General features: G+C 51.3%; 1 protein-coding gene across 2 annotated transcripts; it reads left to right on the top strand.

The window, feature by feature from the left end:
• The first annotated feature begins 8,084 nt into the window (after positions 1-8,084).
• Positions 8,085-17,722, top strand: LOC307221125 (NTPase KAP family P-loop domain-containing protein 1-like). Of its 2 annotated transcripts, XM_079985408.1 has the most exons (5): positions 8,085-8,162; positions 10,643-10,716; positions 12,497-12,628; positions 14,897-16,692; positions 17,259-17,722. In XM_079985408.1, the coding sequence occupies exons 2-5, from the start codon at positions 10,698-10,700 to the stop codon at positions 17,580-17,582; spliced, it is 2,271 nt and encodes a 756-aa protein (XP_079841534.1). In that variant the 5' UTR covers positions 8,085-8,162; positions 10,643-10,697; the 3' UTR covers positions 17,583-17,722. The 2 variants fall into 2 exon arrangements, with proteins under 2 accessions (XP_079841534.1, XP_079841533.1); XM_079985407.1 differs by lacking the exons at positions 8,085-8,162; positions 10,643-10,716 and having other exon boundaries at positions 12,350-12,628.
• Positions 17,723-17,810: the final 88 nt, after the last annotated feature.

Here is a 17,810-nt window from a genome sequence, read left to right as displayed (position 1 = left end):
GTGCTGCTTCTGTGTGAGCTTCTTCCATCTTGCGCACCGAGTTCCTGGGGGTCCTGGCCGGGTGGAGGTATAGGAGGTCGTCTTGCAGCAGCCCTTCAGATCCTTGGATCTCTTTGCCTTGCTTTCCAGATCACTTCAGCTGGAGATTCCACGGAAGGAACCTGGAGCCTTTTGCAAGGGAAAGTGTGTGCAGCACGGCCACTGGGCTCTTCTCCCCCGGCCTCTGAAGATTACAAATACTGGTGGGGTGGGGGTGACCCATTAGTACCAATGATGAGGAACCCACATCAGCCCCACCCAGCATGGCCAGTGGTGGAGGGTGATGAGAGTTTTAGTCCAGCATTCATTAGGAGGGCCACAGATTCCCCATCCTTCCTCTAGTGTGATCTCCAGGCTGCCTTGACTGCAAGGACTGCTTTGTTTCTGCTCTTCTAGGGAAGCACCTGCTAAATTCATATTCTCTCTCTCCTTATTAACACTGATTTTCTCTGCACCTGCTTCAAGCTGCTAGTTGTCATCTGCCCCTTGCGCTGCTTTCACTCTGTTCATTCTGCCTAAGTGGAATTCCGCTTTTTCCCTCCTTTCTCGTTTTTGCACCCACGGTATTCCTCAGTCTTGCTCAGCTGGTCCCGTTTCCCTTCAAAATCCTTCATCGCCCAGGCCTCAACTCGTTTGCTCGTCATCCGACTTATCTTTCTCCCGCCTCCTTTGTTCACCCTGGTTTCTCTCCCAGCCCTTCCCGAATCTTAAGCTCTGTGGTCAAGGGCCACGTCATTTAGGAGGGTGCTGTTGCATCTCGCTCACAGCTGGGCTGGATAAATGCAGTAGTAATTGGGGAGCTTTTCATGTAGTTGAGCAAAAAGGAATGTGAGTGAAAACTTAAGCCTCCCCTGAAATGTGACCATTGTGGTCTTGTGGCTGCAGCATTCTGCAAGCTTGCCAAATATATATATATATTTGCGTCCCTTGCCTGGGAAGGTTAGGTAGTGGGCTCAAACTATACTGCCTTTCATAGATTACTATGATAGTCATATTCCCTGTTCTAGTCATAGCTGTCAACTTTTCCCTTTTCTTGCGAGGAATCCTATTCGAAATAAGGGAATTTCCCTTTAAAAAAGGGAACAGTTGACAGCTATAGTTCTAGTTCTTCCTCAAAAATGACTGGATTTTAAAAAAAACAACCCCCAATCAGCTGCTTAAAGCCATCAAGCTGCATATGACAGCAAAGCTAAACATTTGTTTTGGAAACGAGTTTGGAGTCCGTGTCATAAGCCTTCTTAACGAAGCTACATCCGGGGCTTCTGGGGGCAGGTGGTGGGGAGCCCCCAGTGAACAGTGCCTGAGCTGTAGATGCCAGCCCTTCCCTCTCCCAAGTCCTGCAACTTCCGTCTCAGAATTACTTTCCCTTAAACCATAATTTGGGAACACCTTTGCCCCCCCACCTGACTCCCACCTCCTATCAGTGCCAGCCAGCGTAGTTTGCGGTCAGGGCTGAGAGGAGGGGTGTGCAGTGCTGGTGCCAGGCTATTTTGTGCCTTAGGGAAATTGCTAACTTCAAATTTAAAAAACCCATCTTGTAGAAATGATAAAAATCCTTCAAAATGTAGAAGTAAAACATGATCAGAAATTCGTAGGATAAACAAAAATGAATCTGTATAAAAACTCGGCCCTTCAAAGGTCAGTACTGCACGCTAGGTAGAACGTGAGACTCTTATTCTCAGAGTTACGGGTTCAAGCCCCACCATGGGCAAAAAAGCACTGCATTGCCGGGGGTTGGGCTAGATGACCCTCGTGGTCCCAGCTGTACAATTCTGTGATAGCGCCGGCCCTGGGTATATGTAAGGCCACAGGTTCCCTATCTTGTCTGAAGCAACATGGGCAGCCCAAAACCTTTGGCTGCCTTTGGTATGATCCTCCACCCCCATCGTTCAGCCTGGACGCCGAGGTCCAGCTCCGAGGGTCTTCTGGCGGTTCCCTCACTACGAGAAGGAAAGCTACAGGGAACCAGGCAGAGGGCCTTCTCAGTGGTGGCGCCCACCTTGTGGAACGCCCTCCTACCAGATATCAAAGGGAAAAACAACTACCTGACATTTAGAAGACATCTGAAGGCAGCCCTGTTCAGGGAAGTTTTTAATGTGTGACATTTTAATGTATTTTTAATCTCTGTTGGAAGCCGCCCAGAGCGGCTGGGGAAACCCAGCCAGATGGGCGGGGTATAAAAAATAAATAATAAATAATAAATAATAATAATTATTACTACTACTACTACTACTACTACAGGGACAATTATTTAGCGGGTGCAGGGGCATGCCAGGGACGAGGCCTTTAACTCCCCTGCCTTAATCAAGCCGAGGCTGCGAGGCAGCGAACACGGGAAACGCAATCTGCGCACTGCTGATTTATTCTTCAAAAGAAAATGAGTTTCTTGCAAGGCCAGACGTTCCTTCTGGCTCGGCTCAAACGGGAAGCTTGTCCGAACCCAGTCTCCCGCGGGGATCCCCCTTCTCGGGGCGGCGCCCCCTCCCTGCTCGCCCGGCCTGGGGGTCTCCTTCAGGGCAATGACGCGCCCCCTCCCGCCCACGTGGCTTCCTGGGAACGCCCCCTGGCCAGCGGAGAGCCAATGGGAAGCAGCGAGAGGAAGGCGCCGGCCGAGTCTCAACGTTCGACGGCTTGTGACGCCCGGAGAGGGGATTCCCTCCTTCGGCCGGGAGAGCGGAGCTCCGGCAGGAGCCTTGCGGGATCGCGGATCGGGCGCCGGGGAACCGGTGGGTCGGTCCTCTCGAGCTGCGCTTCAAGGCCACCGGAATCGGGACCTGTTTCTGTGGTCGGGGGGGGGGGGCGGGCCGGGTTGAGGTTTCTGTGTCCAGCTGCCCTTGGCCAACAACGAATGGGCACCGTTTTGTGGGTTGAACGTCTGCTAGATGGTAATTGAGGGACTTCATAGGTATCCATTTGTACATCACAAAATACGTATTTTATCAAAGTCATGGTCGAACTGAAATACAATTTAAGGTAAAGGTAAAGGTACCCCTGCCCGTAGGGGCCAGTCTTGACAGACTCTAGGGTTGTGCGCCCATCTCACTTAAGAGGCCAGGGGCCAGCGCTGTCCGGAGACACTTCCGGGTCACGTGGCCAGCGTGACAAGCTGCATCTGGCAAGCCAGCGCAGCACACGGAACGCCATTTACCTTCCCGCTGGTAAGCGGTCCCTATTTATCTACTTGCACTTTGACGTGCTTTTGAACTGCTAGTTTGGCAGGCGCTGGGACCGAGCAGCGGGAGCGCACCCCGCCGCAGGGATTCGAACCGCTGACCTTTCGATCGGCAAGTCCTAGGCACTGAGGCTTTAACCCACAGTGCCACCTGCGTCCCACATCACAAAATACGTATTTTATCAAAGTCATGGTCAAACTGAAATACAATTTTAAAGTATATTAATTTGTTGCTGTTTAGTCGTTTAGTGGTGTCCGCCTCTTGGTGACCCCCTGGACCAGAGCACGCCAGGCACTCCTGTCTTCCACTGCCTCCTGCAGTTTGGCCAAACTCATGCTGGTCGCTTCGAGAACACTGTCCCACCATCTCGTCCTCTGTCGTCCCCTTCTCCTTGTGCCCTCCATCTTTCCCAACATCAGGGTCTTTTCCAGGGAGTCTTCTCTTCTCAGGAGCACGCCAAAGTCTTGGAGCCTCAGCTTCAGGATCTGTCCTTCCAGTGAGCACTCAGGGCTGATTTCCTTCTGAATGGAGAGGTTTGGTCTTCTTGCAGTCCATGGGACTCTCAAGAGTCTCCTCCAGCACCAGAATCCAAAAGCATCCATTCTTTATGGTCCAGCTCTCACTTCCATAAGTATATTAATAGTGAAATGCAATTAAGAAGAAGTATATTAATAGTACAATAATTATTAAGCTCTAACTTAGAATGGTTGTGGGCCCATGACTTACAACACAAAAGTATCTGAAGAAGTGTGCATGCACACGAAAGCTTATACAGTGGTACCTCTGGTTACGTACTTGATTCGTTCTGGAGGTCTGTTCTTAAGCTGAAACTGTTGTTAACCTGAAGCACCACTTTAGCCAATGGGGCCTTCTGCTGCCACGCCGCTGTAGCACGATTTCTGTTCTCATCCTGAAGCAAAGTTCTTAACCTAAGGTACTATTTCTGGGTTAGCAAAGTCTGTAACCTGAAGCGTATGTAACCTGAAGTGTATGTAACCCAAGGTACCACTGTACCCAGAACTACTTAGTTGGTCTCTCAGGTGCTACTGGACAATTTTTTACTTCTTTTTTTTTTTTTTAACACAAAACACTGTTGCTGTATGTAGGTTTTATTTTATTTGTTGTTTATCTTATATTTTCTAAATGTACATCCAGGTTTTTTTTCCTTTAAATTTTTTTTGGGGCCCCCAAGAGAGTGGGGCCCTAAGCTAGAGCTTGTTTAGCTTATGCATAATTCTGGCACTGGGTTGGGGGGTGGGCAGCTTCTGGTGGCCCATGTGCTCCTGCCAGACTCCCCTCCAGAAGATAACTCCCCCCCCCCCTGTTCAAAACATCGCTGACCATTAATAATTAGACGCGCTGCCTCTGATTTTGTACTTTTCATTCTCCTCACTGTGGGGATGTGAGATAGTGCGCTGTTCTTCCCATTTTGCTGAGGCTGCAGCGCTTCATCTGGGGTGGTTTGTCCACCTTTCGTCCCCACCTGGCACTCAGCTCTCACCTGCCACTCCAAGAAGCTGTCAGCAGGCGACAGCGGCCACAATCCCAGGAAACGGCTTCAACTGGCTGGCTAAACCAGGCGAGGGTAGACGATGGGGCTCAAACCCTCGGTGAGTTGGGGACTTGCCCTGCATGCAAATACAAGCTCTAGTTGATTGGGCAGACGAGACCAAGGGTCAAGAAGGCGGTTTCTGCACATTCTGTAGAGCAGGGGTCAGCAAGGTTTACCTCCCCTGGGCCAGTTCACTCCTGCGGAGATTGCTCTGTGGGCTGGATTGCGTCTGCACATTTCTGGTATCTGTGCAGACACAATTTTTGGCACCCCCCCCCCATATTTTGTTCAACTTGGCACCCCTGACACAGGTCTTGGAACTCGGACCCAGGGCTGATTTTCTCTCAGAAAGGCTCCCGCTTCTTCCAGGGCCTTCCTCCAGCCTTGCCTGGGCACCCCGCTTAAACTTCCCCACCAGCTTCTGTTCTGACGCTGCTCCTTTTGGTCCCCCAGCTCCTGCTCTGCTCCTTGGGTGATCCTCCCTGGCTGACCGGAAGGGATGTCCGAACGCCCCATGGCCCGCCACAGCAAGCTTCAGAAGCAAGTTCTCGGCCTCTACCGCAGCTTCCTGCGGGCCGGCAAGGACAAGCCGGGCTTCCTTCCTCAGATACGGGCCGAGTTCAGGAAAAATGCCCAGATCCCCCGGACGGATGTCATGATTATAGAGTACCTCGTCCGGCGTGGGCAGAGGCAGCTAGAGCAACTCAGAGGCGCCCACACCAAGCAGATGGGTGCCTTCGTCAGGACGGAACAGGAGGAATGATGAGCCGGGAATTTTACTTGTTGGAAAGGGTTTCCTGCCCGTTTTTAATGGAATGGTCCTTTCTCCTAGCTGATGGTTTTTAGCACATCTGGCATTGCAGGTGGGGAGTCTGTGGCCTTGCAGATGTTGCTCCGTGATCATGGCCAGCGGTCAAGGGTGATGGGAGTTGCTACACGGTGGACGGGAGCTTAGCAAACCTGGAATACAGATCTGGGTGCCCTCTCAGGAATGACTGAACAGAGCTGCCCACAGTTGCCACTCGAGGGCGCAGTTGAGAAATACATAATCATTCTGTTCCCATCAGATTTTTCTCCTCCTTTTTATAGTTGAACTAAAAACACTCGCTCCCTACAGATGTAAGAATGCCCTAAGCAGGTTCTGATTGATGCAGCTCACCCCAAGAGACTCTGGGGGTTGGTGTGATCTGTGAAGTTGGGAATTCAGTATTGGAGATCGTCAACACGCTCACATGGCGGTTGAACCGGTTTAGGTGCCCTGTGTAGGCTCAGTTTTTCCTTGTAACCTTGGTTGTTCTGTCTTGGTGGGAATTTGAATAAACTAAATTGCCAAACAGCTCTTTGTGGGCTGCTTTTTTATTACTGTTTAGGATGAGCCCTGTTTTAACAGCCTTTCTGTCAGTCGCCCAGATCGTTTCCACCGGGTCATGGCTACAAGGATCCACATCAAGCACTGAAGGCAGGAGAAGGGACTGATGCTGCCATATTCCTGTGCAAATGTTTAAATACAGTGGAACCTCTACCTGCGACCACAATCCGTTCTGGAGGTTCATCTGGAGGTCAAAATGGGTCACTGGCAGAGGTGCCATTGTGCGCAGGTGCGGGCGGCAATTGCCTGCTTCTGCACAGGTGCGAACGACAGCAAACCTGCTGGTTACTTCCGGGTTTGCCGCGGACATTGGGCGAAATGGACGCAAGCGGAGGCGGACATAAGAAGAGGTTTGATTGTATAGCTTTAGGGGTTTTTGTAGAAGGTGACTGCAGAGGGCCTCTTGTCTGTAACAGAGACCGGAGGTCCCGCTTAGGCAAATAATCTGCATTTTAAGCTACTGCTTCTCCACTTAATATTTATGGTGTTAACTGAATAGACAAAATGAGACAAAGGGCATCATCTTATTCCTTATTTCTGACTGCACATCACTCCTGGATGCTTGCACGGTCCGATGTTTAGATACTGAAAATGGATTATTGTTCTTGGGATACCATTTAACGCTTCATCGTTCCTCAAGTGCTACCATCAGATAGTGGCAAGTTGGGAAAAGCTCTTCCCTCCCTCCCTCCCTCCCTCCCGGCCCCTCAAAAGGAAAGAAAGGGAGATGTGTGTTTCTAAACACTACACTACACACTTCTAAAATGTGTGTTTCTAAACACTACTGTTTATCGCACAGCAGCTGAAATAAAACTGCTTTACCTTTGTGTCCGTATTTGTATTTAATTTTGGGAACATGGGTGGTCGATTTCACAAGGAGGCCCACAGCACCTTGAAGACTTAGGCTTGGGTCCTAAGATAAATAGATGAAAGTGCAGTTCGTGGAAGTGACATTTGCGGTTCCTTCTCTCCCCTCGCAACTGCCGTGCAGCCATGCATCACATTCTGAGGGGGCCTCTCCGGAGGCTGCTGGGCTCTCCTGAACAACGTGGGGGTCCTGGGGTCAGGAGGGGTGGGGAAACCACAGAAAATGGGTTTGGGTCCTAAGATAATTTAAGGCAATTCATTGGGGAAGATGCTTAGTGGCAGAACGCCTTCCTTGGCTGCAGAAGGGCGCAGCCTCGTTTCTTGGCATCCCAGGACCTCCATGCACACTGCACAGGCCTGCGCCCAGGGGAGATGACTTCATTGCTGCACTGCTAAAGCAATGTATTTGTTTTATATCCCTCTGTCAAGGGGCCAGGCTGGCAGACATGGGTCTCACTATTTCTTAGGTAGGCTAAGTGGCAGTGATGGGCCCAAGATCCCCCAATGAGCTTTAAGGCCAAGTGGGGATCGGAACCTTGGTTTCCCAAGTCCTAGTTTGGACACTGTAATATTCATGATCGCCGACTTCTGCAGCCTCACTCACCAGCTTTCCACTTCCCCCAAGTCTTTGTATAGTAATAATTTATTATTTCTACCCCACCCACCTGGCTGGGTTTCCCCACCCACTCTGAGAGACTCCCAAAAGAATATTATTAATAATAATAAAGCTATAAAACATCAAATATTAAAAGCTTCCCTAAACAAGGCTGCCTTCAGATGTCATCTAAAAGTCGGATAGTTGTTTATTTCCTTGACATCTGCTGGGAGGGCGTTCCACAGGGCAGGTGCCACCACCGAGAAGGCCCTCTGCCTGGTCCCCTGCAACCTCGCTTCTCACAGTGAGGGAACCCCCAGAAAATTCTCGGAGCTGGATCCCAGGATGGAGACGCTCCTTCAGGTATAACCCACCCCTCACCCATCCAAAGTTACAGACGGCGCGAGCTCAGCTCACCTCGCCTGAGAAATTCACCACCTTAAGTCTATAAAGGCGTAATGGGAATTGATAAGCCTTTCTGAAAAGGAGGAAGGCAAAGTTCGCGCTGGCAGAGGAGGCCTGCCGCAACCGGAACGGGGTGCTGAAGTTTCTGTGCGCTTCCTACACGTAAGTAGACCACCTGCCCTTGCCTTCTCTGGGTGCTGCTGCTTTGCTGGCGAGGGAGAAGGATCCTGTTCTTGAACCTTGGCCCTGTGAATCATCCTTCTGCAAATACACCCCTTTGGGCTGAGTGGCAGCTGGCTGTGCCTATAAACCTTGCATTCGCTTAGGGTTTACTGCTCACCAGCATGGCTCACGCAATCTCGGAAGTGATTCTTATTTTAGAATATTTTCTGCCCACGGTCACCTTCGAGCCATTTATGCTGTTAATGTTGGGGAACAGGCTTTGCTAATGGGCCACCTGCACGGTGTAGGCTGTGCGATTACGGGAAAAGAGAGAGAGAGGTGTTGTTTGCTTGCCAACTACCCTACCTGCGACCTTTGGATGTGCCCCTCTTCTGCCAACTCCCTACAGTTTAAAATAAGGGCTTCCCCCCACACTTTTGGAACTTTTTTGGGGGGGGTAGCCCCTGCCCCCAAAATATAGGGGGGCCCAGCACACACAAGCTGGCGCCCCTGAAGCTACTAGATACGTATGGGGAAAAGGAAGGCCGGGTGGGGGGAGGAAAGCGAGTGGAATCCTTGATTCTGACATAATATTACGTAATTGTTAAAATGGCCAGGTGGAGCAGACACAGGTGGGAGGAGGTTCCGGGAGGGGAGAAGGCAAATAAGGCAGCCAATGGAGGAGACCTCGTCATCTTGCCACCCCCTTTCTGCTGCAGCCAGGCGGAAAAGTTTGAAGGCTCATGTTGTGTCCTTTGTGTCAGAAACAGCCACCTGTAAGCTGTGCTCGTGAAGCTCTGCGTGTTTGCGTGCTGGCTCAGGGGAGAAAAATACGACCTCAAGCAGCTTGCTAAGGGAAAGGCTTCCTTCCCCTTCTCTGGAACACTGGTTACATCATCATCATCATCATATATTGTTTATACCCCACCCATATGGGCAGCTTCCAAGAAAGTATTAAAATACAGTGGTCTGTTAAACATTAAAAGCTTCCCTAAACAGGGCTGCCTTCAGATGTCTTCTAAAGCCTATTGTTCTTTTCTTTGACATCTGCTGGGAGGGCGTTCCAAAGGGAGGGCGCCACCACCGAGAAGGCCCTCTGCCTGGTTCCCTGTAACTTGGCTTCTCGCAGCGAGGGAACCAGCAGAAGGCCCTCGGAGCTGGACCTCAGTGTCTGGGCAGAACGATGGGGGTGGAGATGCTCCTTCAGGTCTACTGGGCCTTTGAGGCCATTTAGGGCTTTAAAGGTCAGCACCAACACTTTTAATTGTGCTCGGAAACGTACTGGGAGCCAGTGTAGGTTTTTCTACATATCTGGAATAGTTTTATTACCAGACTGGGTGCCAAGCAGCTTCTGTAGCTTGAAGCAGTGCCATCCAGAAAGCAGTGCTATCACTTCCAGGCTGCATCAGGTTACAGATTTGACTTGTCCGTCGTCAGCTGAGAATTCCAGAGCAGAGGAAGCTGGAGAGGGTTGTAGGCCGGCCTTTCCTAACCTGGCGCCTTGCAGATGTTCTGGAGCTGCAACGCACATCTGCCCCAGTCACCCTGGCTGTGCTCCCATCAACACCAGCATCACATGACTGCACTTGCTGATGGGAGCCGGAGTCCAAAGCACTTGGAAGGCAAAGATCGGGTTGGAGTGTCCACTTCTTATGAGATGCAGTTGTGCAGGAATAGGGGCCAAAGGAAGATCAACTGAACAACAACAACAATTTATTTATTCCCACCCTTTCCAGTTCAAAAACCAGGCTCAGAGCGGCTAACAGCAAATTTAAAACAATTAGAAAAGCAGAATAAAATACAATATAAAAACATGAATAACAATAAAATTCAAAAATCAAAAATCAGTTTAGGGGAAATAAGCATTAGATAATCCCCAGGGCTAGCTGGCTGAATTGGTCCTATTTGGGCCAGCGAGGAGGCCAGGGGAGAATTAGCTGTGGGGTCTCAGAGCGGGTGATCTTCATAAAAGGGGAAGGGGAGGGAAGAAAAGGGAAATAAAAGATCAGGCTGAATTCAAGTTAAAGGCCAGGCGGAATAGCTCTGTCTTACAGGTCCGACGGAAGGAGGTTAAATCCTGCAGGGTCCTAGTCTCATGGGACAGAGCATTCCACCAGGTCGGAGCCATAACTGAGAAGGCCCTGGCCCTGGTGGAAGATAGTCTGACTTCCTTAGGGCCCGGGACCTCTAAACTCTGGTTATTCATGGACCTTAAGGTCCTCTGTGGGGCAGACCAGGAGAGGTGGTCCCGTAGAAGAAGAAGAAAAAACAGCTCTCCAATGCTATGCACTGAGGATCTCCATTGTACATAGGATGAAGTCTTAATCCTCATTTTCTGATGGGAAACAGTCCTCGACACCTTTCTTCCATCTCTTTGCACGTGATGGGCTGCCAACCTTCCAGAGGCAAACTTTTGCAGATATTTATTCCCAGGCCCAGGGATAGTTTGAAAAGCCTCCACATTTCCTCCCTCTTCTTAGCAACCAGTCGCTGTGGATCTTCAACCCTTTTAATACCCCGTGGCAGACAAAAGCGATGCTCTCCCTGACCAGAGGTAAGAGGAATAATTTGGTTTTAGGATGGGTGTACTTACTCGAAGGATTCAGAGGTTATTATCTCAGGATCATAGCCCAAGTTAGTAAACCATTCCGTGAAGAAGGATGTCTGCTGCTGTGCAGATGTCTTCAGGAATATTGAACATCACTTCCCCACATAACACCAGTTGCAAAGAAAGGAGAGGGAGGGAGGGAGGATCACTCGGTCCTCACAGGCCTTGCCTCTTGGCTAGGTGGAATTCAGTACTAGTCATACTGGCTGGTGTGCCCCTTTTTGTGTCAGCCACATCTCCCCACTTCCTTAAAGGGTACATGAGTTTCCCCCTGGGTTTCTGCACTTGCTGCAGAGGGATGTGGGGGGCAGAGCGGGTTCGGCCAACTGGGAAGGGAGCCCATCTAAGGGAAGGATACCTCTGCTGCCTTGCGGAACAGCTTCAGGAGAAGAAAAGGCTCAGGAGCGAACCCTACACAAACCCGGAGTCCCTAAGGCGGTTGGATGGTGCCTTGTACACCTCCTTCCAAGACGCAGGTGGCGCTGTGGTCTAAACCACAGCCTCTTGGACTTGCTGATCAGAAGGTTGGCGGTTCGAATCCCTGCGACAGGGTGAGCTCCTGTTGCTCAGTCTCAGCTCCTGCCCACCTAGCAGTTCGAGAGCACATCAAAGTGCAAGTAGATAAATAGGTACCACTCCGGCGGCAAGGTAAACGGCGTTTCCGTGTGCTGCTCTGGTTCGCCAGAAGCGGCTTAGTCCTGCTGGCCACATGACCCAGAAGCTGTATGCCGGCTCCCTCGGCCAGTAAAGCGAGACGAGCGCCGCAACCCCAGAATCGGCCATGACTGGACCTAATGGTCAGGGGTCCCTTTACCTTTACACCTCCTCCCAGCAACTCCTGCAGCCAAGCTGGTGCCAAATGTCTTGCTCTGCTTTCCTTTGGCTGAGGGGGGCGGGCCTTGTCGTCTGGGCAGCCCACCACCTCCCTACACCATGCCCAAGCTTCCACCCCAGGGAGGATGTTAACACAGCCGTTTGACTTCACCCCCGGAAGCGCACTCTGTTGTCTCTTGAGTTTTCCCCAAGGGAGTGCAGCAAGGAAAAGGGGACCTGCAGGTCCCCTGTTGTTTATACACTTCAACCCCCCCCCCCCCCACGAGCCCATCGGGACTGGAAAGTCGGAAAGCAGGGAGCCCAAAGAGCAGGTGGAGCCAGAGCCAAGGACAGGTGGAGCCAAGGAATACTAGTTTTGTCCGCATCCTCCTCTGTTGAGTTCCACCTGGTCTAAGGAGGAGGAAGGAGGTTGAAAGCCAGGGCCACCGACTACAGTGGTGCCCCGCAAGACGAACGCCTCGCAAGACGGAAAACCCGCTAGACGAAAGGGTTTTCCGTTTTTCGAGGCGCTTCGCAAGACGAATTTCCCTATGGGCTTGCTTTGCAAGACGAAAACGTCTTGCGAGTCTTGTGAGTCCCCCCCCCCTTTTTCTAAGCCGCTAAACCGCTAATAGCGCTAATCCGCTAAGCCGCTAATAGGGATGCTTCGCAAGACGGAAAAACCGCTAGATGAAGAGACTCGCGGAACGGATTATTTTCGGCTTGCGAGGCACCACTGTACGTTAGTTGCAAATTGAAAGCAGGCAGCTGGGGCTGGCTGAAGACACCCTGAGGTGGGTGGGCAAGGTCCCCGTTCACCCTAAAGGACCAGCCGCCACTGATTCTAGCAGCGTCCGGGGGCATCTGATGTGGGATCTGCCTTTTGGCTGCTCCCCTGCTCTTCCTTTTGCAGAGTTCCAGAACAAAGACGACGCCTACTGCTTCTCCTTAGCCAAGGCCCTCTACTGCGTGTCCTCCCCCGTGACGGTTGGGTTTTATGCACCGTGGGGGCACTGCAAAGCCTTCCTCCTGGACAGGATCCGAGGTGAGCGCTCGTAAGGTGAAGACCCATGAAAGGAAGGGCTCACAAAGGGCGGACCTTGGTAATAGTCCAACCTCTCCTGGTGCCGGTTTTAGGAAGGGGGTGTGAGGCTCTGGCAGGGTCCAAAGCCTTCCTATCTCCTTCCCGAAGCCCATTAAGTGCTTGTGGGAATGTTCAGGGAGGCAGGAGAGGGTATATAGTATATTCATATCCTTCCTAACTTGCACCAGCAAGTTCCTTTACTTAGCAGAGTTTCACATTCCCCTTTTAAACGCACAGTGGATAGTGGATAGCTGGTTGCAGGCTTGTCTAAGCCTCTTACTATTAGGTTCCTGGTAAGTTCCCTTACCAGCTCCTGCCATAGCTGTCAACTTTTCCATTTTCTTGCGAGGAATCCTATTCAGAATAAGGGAATGTTCCTTTAAAAAGGGGAAAAGTTGACAGCTATGGCTCCTGCCAACCTAGCAGTTCGAAAGCACATCAAAGTGCAAGTAGGTAAATAGGTACCGCTCCGGTGGGAAGGTAAACGGTGTTTCCATGCGCTGCTCTGGTTCACCAGAAGTGGCTTAGTCATGCTGGCCACATGACCTGGAAAAACTGTCTGTGGACAAACGTCGGCTCCCTCAGCCAGTAAAACGAGATGAGCGCTTCAATCCCAGAGTTGTCTGTGACTGGACTTAACTGTCAGGGGTCCTTTAGCTTTACCTTTAAGTTCCATTATATCCCTCTTAAAAGAATAAACACATGACAATCTTATTTAAAGTCAATAAAAGAAGTTTACTCACAGTATCATCAGTTCCCAGTGGGATCCCTGAAGGCAGACTTAGTTACAAAGTATATACATGTGGATCTATCCCATATGGGGATAATCCCAGTGTCCTCTGGTGGCTGAAAGGCAACAGAGCATTTCTTGCTAAAAAGCTGCTCCAAGGATGAAGGAAGTCAAAGAGAGAGAGAGTGCTGGGTGCCTTGTCCCTTTTGTTACCTGGACAGGTAAGGTCACGCCCACCTCTAGTCACACGCAAAGGAATATGTCCCAACCAGGAGGAAACAGGAAGTTTTCGACTGGCTGGACCAAATGTTTCCCCCGCATGTCCACTCTAGGAAAACAAGGAATGTTGTACTTGACTGCTGCTTATGTGTCACATCCCACAGTGCTTGCCTGGCTTTGGGAAGGAGGAAGAGGGTTCTATGACCCGGTCAGAGCCCTCACGCCTCCCCCCAAAGCTAGGGAACTGCTTGCCAGCCTTTGAGAAGGCAGCCTCCATGGCTCAATGCTTGGTGCCACTGCTTTGTTCACACTGCCCTAAATCCGCCTTGTTCACAGAATGCAAGTGTAGCCTGTGGAACTCATTCATACTGGATGAGGCAATGGCTAAGAAGAGCAGGAGTGGCTTCATGGAGGTGGGGGATGAGTTAAATACTGTGGAGGGCAGGGCTATCAAGGGCTATGTGTCAGGAGAGCAAAACGTGTTTATCTCCATTTCCAGAGATGCCCCTGCAAAGTAAGTGGCACATGCTGATTTTCAGCATTTGTTTTTCTTGACGTAGAATTTGAGTTTCACTGGTGCAATGCTTGGATTTCATTTATCTGATGCACCAAGTAGCTTTTTCACTGTTCTTGCTTTCCCCTACTAGAGGCAAAACGCACTGCTTAGAGAGATGGAAATCATTTAGAGCATAATGCTTTAAATAAATAGCATGCAACTCTCAGAAAATAAAGCAACGAAACAATTTACAGATGAGCTTGAAATCACACCAAAAGGTGAGAGTGTACGGTTTATTCAAGCATGACGCGTAAGAGGCCTTGCAGAATGGGAATATACAAGCCGCCCTGCAGCTGCGTCAGACTCAAGTCCAGCATCTTGTTCTCACAGTGGCCAACCAGATGCCTCAAGAGAAAGCCCATGGGCATGAGTGCTCCAGCACTTTCCCCGCCTGCAATTCTCTGCCTTACCCTCCAAAAAATTGTCTAATCCCAGTTTAAAACCTTTTAAATGAAAATTGGGTTTTACCATAGAGCAGGCGTCAGACGAGTCTCTGAGAAGGCTATTCCAAATCCGAGGTGCCACCACCAAGAAGGCCCTCTCCTTTGTTGCCATGTACCTCAATTCACTTGGAGGTCACACATGGAGTGAGGACCGGGAGGGGATCTTAAACTTTGGGTAGTTAATCAAAGTATTGTATGATCAACAGAAACCAGGACAGACCCTGGTCGGCTGGGATACAGTAGACTCAGTCTCTGGTCTGCTTCTCTTCCTTTCCCTCTAGAATATATGCGTCTTCAGTCATGGAAAAAAGACCAGCAGGAATTCCAGCGGACCAGACTGAAACAGCGAGGGACTTCTGGGTGGGATCTGGTCTCCGTCATCTTCCTCATGATCTTCTACCACCCCGTCCTGACACTGCAGCACCGGCAAAGGAAAAATGTCCAGCACATCTTCATTCATTTCAGCGCCTGGGAATACGCCGGGAGTGACCAGCTCTGGGCAGGTCTGATCACTGCCCTGTGCGACGGCATCGAGAGTCACTTTGGCCTTGTCCCCGTGAGCGTCTACAGAGCTGTGGGCAGGAAGTGCGGCCTTGTCGAGGCCCCTCTGAGCCAGGAGTGGATCAGCAAGAGGTACCTCTGCCTGCCGCTGTGGGCTGCCATCCTCTTGGTGGTGGCCGTGGCTGTCGGGGTCGGGGCCCTCATCTTTCTTTTCGGCATCCCCACTGGCAATGCTTCCGGGGACGCCATTGCTGTTGTCGAGGGCCTTGGGGCCACGGCGGTTGGGATCACGGCCGCGGCATCCGTCCGGATGGCTATCATGGTGCTACGGAACGTCATCGTCACCCAGAAGGCCCAGCTGGAGAGGCAGATGAACCGAACGGACCTCAGCGCCCAGCTGGGCTTCATGAGCAACGTCAAGAGGGAGGTGAAGATCATTGCCAAGTTCCTGAAGTTCATGGAGATCTTCCAGCGGAGGAAGCTCAGGGTGGTGCTGGAGATCACCAGCTTGGACAACTGCAGCCCCGACAAAGTGGTGGGCGTCCTCGACGCCATGAACATCCTCCTCTCGGACTACGAGGCGCCCTTCGTCTCCATCCTGGTGGCCGACCCCAGCGTGATCGTGGACTGCGTGGAGAACTCCTTGTACATGAAAGGCATGGCCAACAACGGCTACGAGTTCTTGAACCGCATCATCACCCTCCCGTTCTCGGTCCCCAAGATGGACACCCACACCAAGATGCAGCTGGTGAAGTCTGCCGTCGACTTCAGGGAGGAGCAGGAGAAAAGCCTGGAGGACGAGGAGGGAGAAGGGGACTTTCCGCAGGAAAACCAGAGGAGGCTGAATTCTAGGTCACCCTTGTGTTACGATTCCACCAGCCGGAAGGCCCCCGAGCGACACGCCGATGGCAGCTGTGTGCCTCTGGTTGTCGTGAGTCCCAGACTGGAAGCGCCTCCCCAAAAAAGGTGCAAGAAAGGCTTCAAAGCCAAGGACCTGATCCAGGAGGCCTTTGAGTTCCTGCTGGACGACAGCATGAAGGAGTACATGACGGACAACATGGTGCAGATGAGACGGATCATCAACACCATCTCCATCACTGTGCGTCTCATGGCGACGGAAGTCCCTCGGGAGAAGCTGTGCCCGCGCAAAGTGGCCTCCTGGGTGCTCCTGGCCAGCCAGTGGCCTTGCCGGCTGAGCTGGATCTTGCAGTGCATTGAGGACGATGAGCAGGTGGGCCGGCTGGGCCTGGGCCAAGGCTGCCAGCTGGCTCCCCACCACTTCCTGTGGGAGGTGTACGAGAAGTACATGGACGAGCTCAACATGCTCAAGGGCCAGCTGGAGAAGCTCTTGGAACTGGACGGGGACCCCGAGCTCTTCCACAGCTTCCTGTGCCACAGGTTCCAGGTGAAGGACGCCAACTTCTTCCTGCCTTACACGGTCAACCTGGACTCCTCCTTGAAGAGGCACATGGAGCTGCTCCGGGGCAGCCGCAGCCTGAAGCGAAGCACCAAGAAGGGCCACGGCCTCTCCAGATGCGTTCTGCTGGGGCTGTCGGTGGACGAGGTCTGCAAGGAGGTAGGAATTCACTGCCTTGTCCAGGGTCAACTTGGAAGCATGTTGAGTAAAGAGGAGGATGCCCAAGCAGGAAGGAAGTATATAGTGTTAGGGCTTCCTGCCAAGGCAAACAAAGGAAGCGATGCCACAGAGTTCTCTCTAGCTAATTTCACAGGAAAGCTCGGTGAGCCTCATTCCTTTCATGTGCCTGTCTGGCAAAACATAGGTTGCTGCTTTGACTGCAGTAATGTCCCGCAGATCTATCCCAACCTGACTAGGCATACACTCTAGAGAAGTATCCCTTGTTTTGTACCTCAGCTGTTTTTCCCTGGCTGGGATTTGGCCTTCAACTTTGATTATACCTGCCTGGATGGAGACACTAGCTTATTTGCATAAAATTTACATTGGTTGCCCTACCCACTTATTGCCTCTGGCCCCACCCACCATGGTCATGTGACCTTTGGAAGGTTGCCCAACAGGGAATATGACCCCTAAACAGAAAAACTTCTCCTTGCCTTCCCTATATGTGGGACAGTGTTGAGGGACGTGATTGTGAGTTTCCACCTCTGCTTTTTGTTCTTTTCCAGATGGACCAACTTGGCTTGAAAGAGGAAAATTCCCAGCGGTACAAGGAGAGGTTGAGGCAGCACCATCTGAACGGACGCGCCCTGGCCTACAGCGACAGGAACGAAATCAGAGATGTCCTTGGCATGGGTCTTGGGGAGTGGGTGACCTTCAGTGCGTATTTCCTTGGGTCAGGGCCCTCTCAGGCCCCTTTGACATCGTCTCCCATGGTGATGTTCGGAAAGAAGACCTACTTAGGCGTGCAAGAGAACACGCCGAGAGGAAGCACCTGGTCCCTGAACTTTTCCAGGGAAAATAACCAGCTCAACCAGGTTCTGTGCACCTGAGACATGCTGGAAATTGCTACTGGAATCTGGAGCAAGAGATGGACTTGATACAGCCACTTCAACATTTATTTATTTCTTATAGAAAGGAAGTGCTGTGGTCCCTAACTCCAGAAATAAAAGTTCAGCAACTCTGCCTGAAATCATCAGGTCACTGGTGTGATTTATTTACCCACAATCTGCATAAGATACAATCTATTTAATCAGTTGGAAGATTCAGGATAAGCAAAA

This window comes from Podarcis cretensis, assembly GCF_951804945.1.
Source record: "Podarcis cretensis genome assembly, chromosome: 8".
Classification (NCBI taxonomy): domain Eukaryota; kingdom Metazoa; phylum Chordata; class Lepidosauria; order Squamata; family Lacertidae; genus Podarcis; species Podarcis cretensis.
This window is presented reverse-complemented; position numbering and strand designations above follow the sequence as displayed.